Source organism: Coregonus lavaretus, assembly GCF_964263955.1.
Source record: "Coregonus lavaretus genome assembly, chromosome: 36".
NCBI lineage: Eukaryota > Metazoa > Chordata > Actinopteri > Salmoniformes > Salmonidae > Coregonus > Coregonus lavaretus.
This window is the reverse complement of record NC_140023.1, coordinates 10835084-10847664: the sequence shown is the minus strand read 5'-3', so window position 1 is coordinate 10847664 and position 12581 is coordinate 10835084. Positions and strand designations below refer to the sequence as shown.

The following is a 12581-nucleotide window of genomic DNA, read 5'->3' as shown; positions in this document are numbered from 1 at the left end:
CTCCAACTTCAGTTAGTTTTGTCTAAATGTGCATTATGAATGTGAACAACTTTTGATGTAAATCATGTTTATTGTTTTCTACCTTTTTTAGATTTTTGAAGAAGAACTCGGTGTTTGGTTTCTTGACAATGGAGGTGCTTTAGTTGCAGTGTCTTTAGTTGCAACAGCACCCATCCGGCACGTATGGTACGTTCACTGTAATTATACTATAAATGGTAGTTTTATAATGATATTCACTGTATGTAAAGATACATTATACTGTAACTTATCAGTTGATTTCAGAAACTGGTGTGCAAAACATAGAGACTAATGTTGAAGTTCCTATTTCAGGACACAACTCATTTCATTCTGATTTCAGTGTTGGTGTTGTTGTTGCATATGATTACATTTAGCCTTTGAAATGCTGATTGGCAAGGGACGTTTGTATGGGATGCCCATCTCCAGCAATTGCAACTGTTTCTCTCGCCACATCAAAACTGTCAGAATCCTTTCAACGGAAAATGGCTGTTACCGCTTTGTACTGTTCGTGGGTATTTTCGAGAGCTTTTATGCAAATGTAGCCAAGTGCAGGTTTGAAGTATCGAGGGACTTTGTTGGCCTGGGTCCTTCTGTTGTTGGAACCCTGTCACACCAGATACTTTGATGTCCCCCGCACTGAAACAGTGTCACAATCAATTAAGATCTGTGAAAGGTGATTTAAGTCCCTCAATTGTTAGAGTGTGAGTCATATCTATTTTTTTAATGTTTTGTCGCCTTCGACATTTACCTAGACCCGTGAAACATTAGTTCCATTGTTGAGTGCGTAGTTGGGATAATTTCCCATATAGAGAACAGGCTGATAAGGGTACTTCATTTTTCATCTATGGCATGGTGAGAATGTATCTTATTGTCTTAAGAACAGTAACACTAGGAATTTGGACATATTTTGTTGACCTCTGTTTGTAGAAATGTCACACCTTACAAAGATTACAAAGATGCCATAGAGTTACATCTTTTGGAATTGTGGTGTACTTGTAATTATACCATTACTAACATAGTCATTGTTTTGAGTTTGCAAGAAAGGCATTTCACTGTACTTGTGCATGTGACATTAAAACTTTAAACTAATGAACTACATTATGTATTCAATCAGATGTTAATAGTTGTTGTCCTGTGTTGTGAAACAGGTTAAGTCTGGACGAGGGTAAGAAATGGGATCGCCACAGTTTCTCTCTGGCTCCTTTGTTTCTGGATGGAGTTCTCATGCAGCCAGAGAATCACATCATCACGTAAGTGGAGTCGGGGTTTGGTCAACATTAAGTAAACACAGACCTCATATTCTAGATTCCAGCTCATCTGGTTATGAGAGTAAAATTATGTTGTTATTATGCATGAATGGGTAAATAGCGTTTACACTTCATTTCTCAATTTACAATGTTTTGGTTGCCAAGAGGTGCTATACACGTAATTGTGATTGCATATATTTTACTTTTGTTTGTGTTTAATTTGAGCATCTGGGCCACAGCAGCAATATCCTGGTCTGGGCAGACCCAGCATCTTAATTTTACAAGCGACAAAGACAATAAGGCTAATAACTTACCTAATGTTTTGTTTTGTTGATTTAAGTTTCACTGGACACTTAAGTCGTGTTTCAGAATGGCAGCTGATAAAGATTGACTACAAAGCCATCTTTAGCAGGAGATGCATGGATGGAGATTATCAGACTTGGCACCTACATAACAAGGTAACAGACATATTGAAAGTTATTGATTTGATGCCAACATCAAGATGGGCATGTTTGTTTATTGTAACTGTAAACACAGCACATGAATGCACACACACACACATGCACGCACACACACACATGCACACACACACACTCAGCTGAATCACATCGTATATTCATACAGTATAATTTCAGACTGTTGAGCACTAAAAAACATTGAATCAATATAATGAAATTCACCACAGGGAATGACATGTCATGTTGTTTGATAGGGAGAGCCCTGTGTGATGGGAGAGAAGCAGACCTTTATGAAACGGAGGCCAGGGAACCGCTGTATGCTGGCCCAGGACTACTCCCGAGTCATATCCTCAGAACCATGCATCTGCAGGTCATATGATTTTGAATGGCAAGTAAAGTTGTTACATCAGTGAATAGGCAAGGGCAGTGTACATTTAGGCCATCTCCAAACACTCTGCTGGACATGAAATGGAATTGTTTCTTAATTACTGGAGCCTCACAGGACTTAACAGCCCTCCTAATCACATATCTAACCACCACAGATATTACTTTGCTCAACTTTATACCTCTTCAATTTCCCAATATGTTCTCTAGTTTATTGCATATAGCCACTGTGCATGCATCCACACAATCCAATTATAGTTTGCAAATTGTGAATGTGAATAAGAGGCTGATCTAATTTACATAATGTCAAATGATTTATCATCATCCAATTAATAAGTCATTAATTGTTAAATTAATTCTAAATGTATTTTATCTTTCTATCTGAAATTCTATTTGATCCTACATCTGACAACAGTCATGTTTCTAGTTATGACCTATCGTTCAACTGAAAATGCATTTTTGTGACAGATAGGGGAAAGGAGGCTGTGTTTTCTGAAATGTCTCATGTTTTACAGTGATTATGGGTATGAACGTCAAGCCGATGGAAAGTGTTCCCCTGCTTTTTGGTTCAACCCAAACACTGCAACAAGAAGCTGTAGCACTAGCCATAACTACCTCAACAGCACAGGGTAGGTAACTTGTAGTACTGTCCCTCATTCCTTCCTCCCTTGGGAAAAATAACACTCTGTGCTGTGATTTGATAGGGCCCTTTGTTCAGAAATTATTCTCTCTGCATTGTGAGACTACATTAAACCTAGTCTCACTCTCCATTCTAAAATTACATCTATGCTGTGAATGTTCAGGTACAGGAAGGTTTTGTCCAATAATTGCAAAGAGGGAGGGAAGGATGTGTACTCCCCCAGGAAACAGCATTGTTCCCCCAGGCCTCCCAGAGGCCTCAGACTGACTACCAGCCAGGGAGAGCTCACTGCCACCGTGGGCAGTAATGTCACCTTCCTGGTGTATCTGGACGATGTGAGTTTCCTCTCCCACCACTAACCGAAACTGTGCCATTACTAGACATATTATTATTATTTCATCAGTAAACTGTGGAAGTTTGTCCTGGATTATCTTGTGCTTTTGAAGTGTTGGATGACGTGACGTCCCCAGAGCCTGAAGTTCTCTCATCTGGTTTTGGGATGAAAGCACTATTACTCACTACATTTGTCTGTGTTACTTTTCCTTTCTATCTTTATCTCTCTCACTTTCGCGTCTCCAGGGCCCAGTTTTTCAAAAGTTATCTGATCGGATTTTGGCAATCGGATAGGATTAAATGTTAGAATTGGGTTTTTACAAAACTGAAAAAGGTGATTCTGATCCTCCGGATAGGGATAAAGATTTGGTAATCCAATCTCACCTTTAATCAGGATTGAATTTCATTTTTTTGGTGTTTTTTAAAACTCAAAGATACTGATTACGATAGTTTTGATGCCGGAAATCTGGATGATCTTGATCCCACTGGAAGGGTGGATTCAGGGTGAATTTAGAAAGGTGAAAGGCTCTACAACCAAGAAATGTCAATGTAACTAAGGTGACAAGGTTTTACATTTTTTTCTTATATCTGATAACCAAAGTTGAATTATGTTAAATTGATCACTGTATAGATATGTTGTTATTTTGAGAAGTTTCAAATAAATGTATTTACTTATAAGTGGTATGCAAGCTCTAATATGTTTAATCTAGGTACATTTATTCATGTAGTTTACTCATCTCTGTTTCCCTATGACAGTGTAGAAGTAGGAACATGACCTGTTCAGTAGATGGCAAGGCCTGTTCAAAGTACTGAATATCCAGATTCTGTGATCTTGATATCGTGGTATCTGGATCAGAATGATCCTATCCGATTATTGTATTTTTTTTAAGCGGCAAAAAAACTGCCAGATTGATCTGATCCTGGATAGCAAAAAGGAGGATTACAGAATCCGGCTCATTCTGATTCTGATTAAAAGTTTAGAAAAACTGGGCTCTGCACTTCTCCGATGTCTAATCTGAAATCTCATCCCAAGTATTTCCCTAGACAGCTCTTCCCTGTAAAAGATAATGCAGTGTCATAACATAATCTGTTTTGACTAATGATGCCTGTCTTACTTCTTGTCTCCAGGGAAACTCGTTGTGGACTTATATCCAGCTAGACTTTGGGGACGGCATCACGTTCATGTACAACCTGAGCCGGAGAGGCGATGGGATCAAACACAGCTATAGAGAAGCTGGGATCTTTAGAGTGACAGCACATGCAGAGAACAGCCAGGGTTATGACATTAGCTCCATGTTCCTACACATCACCAGTATGTCAATGAGAAACACTGGCTCCCTTATTTCTTATGTGGTTTTATTAGTTTTCCTGCCCAAGCATGTTACCACATTAAACCATAGATTATGGATGATCATACGTCACCAACTATAGATTGACCTACAACAACATTTCATGTATTGAATGTTAAGTGCTTATGAAGCTGTTTGATTTTGTTGTATTGGTCAACTAACCAATTTACTGTTACCAAAAAGACTGCATTCAGTTTGTATTGGCCAATGTGGTTCTCTTGTGTGCTTTGATGTGTCTCAGGCCCAGTGGAACGTGTGCATCTCTCAGCTCCTATTGTGGCCATCAGGAAGAAAGAAGCTAACCTAACGGCTGTGGTCTGGCCTGTCCATCACAGAACACTCACCTTCTTCTGGTGGTTTGAAAACAGCTCAGAGGTGAGATTCCTTCACCCAATTACTCTGACCTTGGGTTTATTTGTGGAAAGTTATTTTGTTCCTTTGTGTTTTCCATGTGTGCTGAAAAAGGCAAGGTTGTGCGGTTTTCTATACCATTCTCTTTGTCTTGCGAAACCCAGCCCTTAATAACCTTGGATGGAAGCATCTCGTACACGTTTTGGAAGGAGGGCATGAACAAGGTCATGGTCCAAGTGTCTTCTGGGTGCAACATACTGCAGGATACCAAGGTCATAATTGTTAAAGGTGAGTGGGAAGGCGTCCTTCGAATGATTTTATTGGTAATATGAATGTAACGTAAGTACGCAACTTGTTTTTAATCACACATCTTCATGTAAACACTGCCTTGTTAGTGACAATGTGGACGTCATCTCTACTCCCAACTAGTCACCTCTACTCCCAACTAGTAACCTCCATGCCATGAGAAACAAGAGTAAATTGTAAATTCATGTTAGATCAAAAGCAATTCTGAGCAAACGTAATAATTCTTAATGATATGTTGCCACACGGTAACACTTTGTGGTAGACGGTTCATGGCAGCATCCTCCATGTATCACAGATTTCTTCAAATCCCTGCTGTTATCGTTCTCTCCGGCTTTGGACGAGCACAACCCTGACATCTCGGAGTGGAGAGAGGACGTGGGCCGCGTGTTGAGAACAGCTATATCACAGGTACAGGAAGAAGTTCCCTCTGGGACGACAGTCAACATGAGGTTGTCACGCAATGGCTTTTATGGTCTTAACAATTTCAAAACATGAGACATGATGAGGATTACTTCATTCAATGTGATATATTAAGGAAGTAAAGTAAACATAGATGTTTGATATCATGTGTTTTCCCACAATAGCAGTGTATATGTTTGACTGTAAGACTGCTATTACAGGTGTCTGGGTTTCCAGAGGAACGGCTGTTGGTATCGTTCTTTCCAGGTGTTCCAACAACAGCAGAACTATTCATCCTGCCTGAGACACAGTTGCCTGAACATGGGAAGCGGAACAAAGAGGACTTAGTGAGTGTAAGCATATTTTGCTTCACTTTTTGCAAGGGTTTGTCTTTTTGGAAATCTTCTAGAACAGATCTAATCGTCTTATTCATCTGCTCAAAATCCACATTTGTACAAACAATGGGGTTTAACTGACTTAATTGGTTTTCCAAGATAATGTTATCATAAACCTTTCTTCAAATCTGAGAAAGAATAATCTTTGCAAATGCACATTTTGGGGTGACATGTCATTTTTGTATTATGTCAAACAGATATCAGGCATTCTTATAAATGCCCTGAACGAAGGATTGATCCAGTTTGAGTTGAAAGCTGACACTCTAATAATTGTTTACATCACACAGCTAACTTTGGGTAAGTTGCAGTTTTTCTTTGACTCTTTCACAGTATAAAGTGCAAAATAACAACGCATAAACAATTCAAAATACTATAATAAGCACTGTACTGACACTCAATTTACCAGCTAATGTCAAATGTCAAAATGTCAAAATAATAAGCACTGTACTGACACTCAATTTACCAGCTAATGTCAACAGCAGACATTAATGGACATTTTCCATTGAATCCCTTTTGTAACTAGCTTATTACAGTAGAGTATCTTGGAGTCGTTGCGATCAATAATACGATTAACAATGGATATCTTTAGTATGCACCTTTGAAATCAGCGGGGTCATTTGAATATTAGCATATCACCAAAAGGTGTTGATCAAGCCCACATTACTTTACCCTTTTCATCCAGCGATTTATCCATCTTCATTTGTGTCTGCATTGAAAGGTCTGAGAAGCCTTTAAAATGCTATGGAAAGGTCATCAACTTCACTGGTCTCCTCTTGGAGGAGAGAAAGATGGGTTGGGAGGGGTGGGCTAATACATACTCTGAATAATACGCCTTAGCACTTAAAGCCTTGACCAAGCGCAAACCTTTCAGATGCATGGGGAGATAGAGTGAGACCTCATGGATGGAGGCCCTTTGTATGCCGTCTTAAAATGGAACATGACAGATACCGCTCCTTCTGAACTGCTCAGACCTAATGGGCACATACTACGTGAATAAAAGTGAATATTTGCTGGTTTCTGCCCTTGTTTTTCTCCGATGTTTTTCACTGTCTTTTTTGTGTGTTTGGCATGATTTGTTTAGTTTATTAGGATCCCTTATGCAGCAGCTACTCTTCCTAGGGTCCACACAAAATGTACATGACACAGTACAGAACAGTTAAAGACAAGAGTAACACAAAGACAATACTACGTTAAATGAATGATATCAACAAAGAAATTGGCTAAAGCAGAAACTGTTCTCTCTGTCTATCCCCAGCACCTCTGGTTTACTCCAACCCTATTCACAGTAGCTCAGTCATGCTGATGTTGCTATCTGTGGCGTTTGTTGGTTTAGCTGCGTTCTTCATCTTCAAGTTGAAAAGGTATGTTCTCATTCAAATATTGATTGCTTGGTTATAGTCAACCTATTTTGTCTTATTTTGTCTTAGTGGCATTCAGAAGCTACAGTGGGGAGAACAAGTATTTGATACACTGCCGATTTTGCAGGTTTTCCTACTTACAAAGCATGTAGAGGTCTGTAATTTGTATCATTGGTACACAGAGACGGAATCTAAAACAAAAATCCAGAAAATCACATTGTATGATTTTTAAGTAATTCATTTGCATTTTATTGCATGACATAAGTATTCCGGCTCTCACAGACCTGTTAGTTTTTCTTTAAGAAGCCCTCCTGTTCTCCACTCATTACCTGTATTAACTGCACCTGTTTGAACTCGTTACCTGTATAAAAGACACCTGTCCACACACTCAATCAAACAGACTCCAACCTCTCCACAATGGCCAAGACCAGAGAGCTGTGTAAGGACATCAGGGATAAAATTGTAGACCTACACAAGGCTAGGATGGGCTACAGGACAATAGGCAAGCAGCTTGGTGAGAAGGCAACAACTGTTGGCGCAATTATTAGAAAATGGATGAAATTCAAGATGACGGTCAATCACCCTTGGTCTGGGGCTCCATGCAAGATCTCACCTCGTGGGACATCAATGATCATGAGGAAGGTGAGGGATCAGCCCAGAACTACACGGCAGGACCTGGTTAATGACCTGAAGAGAGCTGGGACCACAGTCTCAAAGAAAACCATTAGTAAAACACTACGCCGTCATGGATTAAAATCCTGCAGCGCACGCAAGGTCCCCCTGCTCAAGCCAGCGCATGTCCAGGCCCGTCTGAAGTTTGCCAATGACCATCTGGATGATCCAGAGGAGGAATGGGAGAAGGTCATGTGGTCTGATGAGACAAAAATAGAGCTTTTTGGTCTAAACTCCACTCGCCGTGTTTGGAGGAAGAAGAAGGATGAGTACAACCCCAAGAACACCATCCCAACCATGAAGCATGGCGGTGGAAACATCATTCTTTGGGGATGCTTTTCTGCAAAGGGGACAGGACGACTGCACCATATTGAGGGGAGGATGGATGGGGCCATGTATCGCGAGATCTTGGCCAACAACCTCCTTCCCTCAGTAAGAGCATTGAAGATGGGTCGTGGCTGGGTCTTCCAGCATGACAACGACCCGAAACACACAGCCAGGGCAACTAAGGAGTGGCTCCGTAAGAAGCATCTCAAGGTCCTGGAGTGGCCTAGCCAGTCTCCAGACCTGAACCCAATAGAAAATCTTTGGAGGGAGCTGAAAGTCCGTATTGCCCAGCGACAGCCCCGAAACCTGAAGGATCTGGAGAAGGTCTGTATGGAGGAGTGGGCCAAAATCCCTGCTGCAGTGTGTGCAAACCTGGTCAAGACCTACAGGAAACGTATGATCTCTGTAATTGCAAACCAAGGTTTCTGTACCAAATATTAAGTTCTGCTTTTCTGATGTATCAAATACTTATGTCATGCAATAAAATGCAAATTAATTACTTAAAAATCATACAATGTGATTTTCTGGATTTTTGATACCTATGATAAAAATGACAGACCTCTACATGCTTTGTAAGTAGGAAAACCTGCAAAATCGGCAGTGTATCAAATACTTGTTCTCCCCACTGTATATTATACTCTCAACTATTAACAAAGAAGTGAAGTTGTTACAGTACTGCAGGTTAAGTTCGCATGACGTCAGTAGAGTGGTGTCTGGCTTGTTAGGAAAATCCCTTGGATCCATGTCCAGGCTGAGGAGAACCAGGAAAAGGAGCCGGAGATGATCGGCACGGTCAGGCAGAACAACACCATGTCCAAGATGAAGCTCAGTGAGTTCCCCTCAGAGAAGGAACTCATGGAGAAAGAACTGGAGACCAGGAGCAGAGGTAAGTTAGACATAGCATCTAGAACAGTGGCGGACCTGCCTATTGGATCTAAGCCTTCAGAGCCAGGCTCCCAAGAAAATCATCACATGTCGTAGCCTATGTAAAGCAGCTGTCCACACAGAGCAGAAGACACATTTCCATTGTGCGTTGTAACATATGGACAATAAAGTTGTATTGTATTGTAAAATGGCGTAATATACATCAAGCTCGTTCGGACCCAGTCAAGCATGCAATGGCATCAATTATTCACGCTAAATGTATTGTGTAAAACAAAAAGTATAATTGAAACACTGTAATATGTTTTCATCACTGCTTGGACAGCAAGTTAAAAAGCCACAATTAGCTGGTCAGCTAACTCACACATTTTCAAAGAGATGGCTAATGCCTCAAGCGAGCTGCAATAAAAACCACACTGAAGCACTCTCTAGAAATCCATCGTACCTTGTATTCTATCAGAATAGGTTTGTGTCAGATAGTATGAGTTCTGTCAGAATTATGGATCGCAATGGCAAGCATTGTGTCAATCTCAGTGTCATGAAGGCATTATCATAAGCCACTACAAGATACAGAAAGATTTACGGTATAGGCCTACTTTCCAATTCAATCTGCACCATAAGCTCCTGTAAGCATGAAGCATAAAGGTTGACATAGGGAAACCATTGTGGGTTGTTAAAGCAGGGGACTGCTGACTGTTTTTGACAATAGTGGCACTGCAGTGGTCCTGATAGACATTTGGGCTGGAGGCTTTTTGGGAGGTCAGCACATTGGCCAATCTTCATCTCACAGCAGGTCTCTCCTCCAGCAGACCTTAGTGATCTGAGACAGATTGATTTTTCTTCTGTTGCCTTCCAACTATTTATTCTCAATGGGCAGAGCAATACAGGAGATTTTATTTGTACCATAAGATTCAATGAATTGGCCACCTGTTGTCTGTCTGCTAAGATTCCATGATTACTCTGATGCCTGCAGTGGGTCCTATGCTAGTTTAGTTGGTAGGTGACACAAAGGTCCACAAAATGCTGCCAACATCAAAACATTCTATTATAGGGGTGTTGGGGACAATAGTGACTTTGGGGGCACTATTCATAATAATTATATCTTGATTTGTATATTCTATCACCAGGAGAACATGGAAGAAATGGGGAGAGAGTGATCACAAGAGAATTTCCTACTTGTACTAATGTCTAAAAAATGTGATTCTGAGTACAGATTGTGGTGTTTCAATGTGCCAACTTAAAAAAGCTTTGTTTTCACCGTTTACTTTGGTCGCTGAGAACTGCTACTAAATATGTATTTCACAAGACTTTAGAAATCTACTATATAGCAGGAGAATATATTATTTGGTGTATATACATTATTTGAGTATTGAGGAAGTGTAATTTGACATCTGTGGATGTTGTAATAGGCATAAGAAAATGCCATTGTTGAAAACATTTTTGTGTTCTTAAGTGACAGATAGCATTGCTAATGAATTATTTATCTCAACATGATTATCTCACAGATGTTCACTTGATAATGACAACTGCATCTATTGTTCTATTACACAAGGGAGGTGGAATGTAGGTAATAAGACGTAAGGCATCCTATACTGAACAAAAATATAAACGCAACATGCAACATTTTCAAAGATTTTACTGAGTTACAGTTCATATAAGGAAATCAGTCAATTGAAATGAATTCATTAGGCCCTAATCTATGGACTTCACATGACTGGGCAGGGGCGCAGCCATGGGTGGGCCTGGCAGGGCATAGACCCACCCACTTGGCAGAAGGCCCACCCACTGGGGAGCTAGGCCCAGCCAATCAGAATTAGTTTTTCCCCACAAAAGGGCTTTATTACAGATACCTGTGTAATGATCATGCTGTTTAATCAGCTTCTTGATATGTCAGGTGGATGGATTATCTTGGCAAAGGAGAAATGTTCACTAACAGGAATATAAACACATTTGTGCACAGAATTTGAGAGAAATAAGCTTTTTTTGCTTATGGAACATTTCTGGGATTTTTTATTTCAGCTCATGAAACATGGGACCAACACTTTACATGCTGTGTTTATATTTTTGTTCAGTGTACAAATCAGGCTGTTAAGATGTGTACAGGTGGATAGAAAATATGTAGGCCTACATTTTTTCTTAAACTGGCCATTCAAGAAGCTTGGTACACTGAACAGTTTGTATTATTTATTAGCCTAATGCTCATTTTACAATAAGTACAATAATATCGTTCACCTTTTCTAGCATGTCATAATTCACTTTTTAGCAGTAACATGTAAGATAATATGAAGAAGTAAGCAAGTATTGATCATGGTGATTTTAAGATTAGTAAAAGTATTAAACTGTTTATAAAACAATTGTCTGATGGTCTTGTTGAACATGTAGCAAACGTTGCTGTAGCGCATGAGCTATACTGTATTGTTCATTTTGTTAGCTAAACGAATATTTTAGTTTTTACTTCACATTTCTTACTGCAAACAAAATACAATTTTCAAATTGTTCAAAATAAATGTATTTTTCTATAAAAGTATTTTGTTGTTGTTATTTTACATGTATTTATGGAGATTAAATCAAACATTTAAAGGAAACTAACCTTAAGTTCCAAGCTTTATGTTCTCCATAAGCACGGATTCTGAGAATTAAGTATCTGGGTTCGCAAGACTTTAACGAAACCAACATAATTATCATGACCAATGCTTCATGTTATTCACCATGGTTCAGTGATAGTCAACCTTATAATAACTGTTTGCCACAGAAGTGACAGAGAAACAAAGCTATTTCCATGAAATAATGTATGCATGTCTTCTGTCAGAGGAGTTGTCTGTCTGTACTGTCATTGGGACAGCCTCTAACACAAACACCCCCAGCTTCCTGAATCTTTGTTTCACTATTACCCCCAAAGGTATTGCAGAGTGAATCCTGGCTAGAACACACATTCCTTATATATCTGATAACTAAGGCTTGACATACACACACACACACACACACGCACACATACATACGCACATACACAAACACTTCCTTGTTATCCATCATAGTCCCTGAAGTTATCTCTTTTTGCCAGAAGTATGATAAGTTTGTGTGAGATTTCATACCACTGACATTGAAGTAATATTAGTCTCTGAACCAGTGCATTTCTCTCTCCCCCCACCCTCTGTCTCTATTTCTTTCTCTTTACTTTTTTGTGTAACTATTTCAACACCATGTCAGTCACCAACCTCCATCATTGCCAAACATCTCCATGTCCCTTGGAGTCTCACTCTACCTCAGTTTCTCATTCCAAATTATTGGCACTACATTCCTGTAGCAGGGACAGATACTATAATGCAGTACCCAATGAAAGGAAACACGCTCATCAATTTTACACTGGGTCTAACACAATATTGCTGCAAGCTATTGATGTGGGATATTTTCATTCAAGGAGCTACTCCACTTATGGAAATCCTGCTTGACTGTGTGTTGATA

General features: G+C 39.7%; 1 protein-coding gene across 1 annotated transcript in view; it reads left to right on the top strand.

Annotated features, from left to right (window-relative positions):
• LOC311110920 (VPS10 domain-containing receptor SorCS3-like) overlaps positions 1-10311 on the top strand; it is a gene marked incomplete at both ends in the record, with an annotated part of 45745 nt that extends 35434 nt beyond the window's left edge. Inside the window, 15 exons of the mRNA XM_084153559.1 lie at positions 92-186; positions 1167-1268; positions 1606-1723; positions 1978-2111; positions 2623-2736; positions 2911-3082; positions 4209-4392; positions 4671-4804; positions 4945-5068; positions 5382-5494; positions 5707-5838; positions 6078-6177; positions 7136-7241; positions 8963-9123; positions 10247-10311. Of these exons, the coding sequence (XP_084009685.1) occupies positions 92-186; positions 1167-1268; positions 1606-1723; positions 1978-2111; positions 2623-2736; positions 2911-3082; positions 4209-4392; positions 4671-4804; positions 4945-5068; positions 5382-5494; positions 5707-5838; positions 6078-6177; positions 7136-7241; positions 8963-9123; positions 10247-10311 (1854 nt within the window). The remainder of the gene's footprint in view (positions 1-91; positions 187-1166; positions 1269-1605; positions 1724-1977; positions 2112-2622; positions 2737-2910; positions 3083-4208; positions 4393-4670; positions 4805-4944; positions 5069-5381; positions 5495-5706; positions 5839-6077; positions 6178-7135; positions 7242-8962; positions 9124-10246) is intronic.
• Between the last annotated feature and the right edge of the window lie 2270 nt (positions 10312-12581).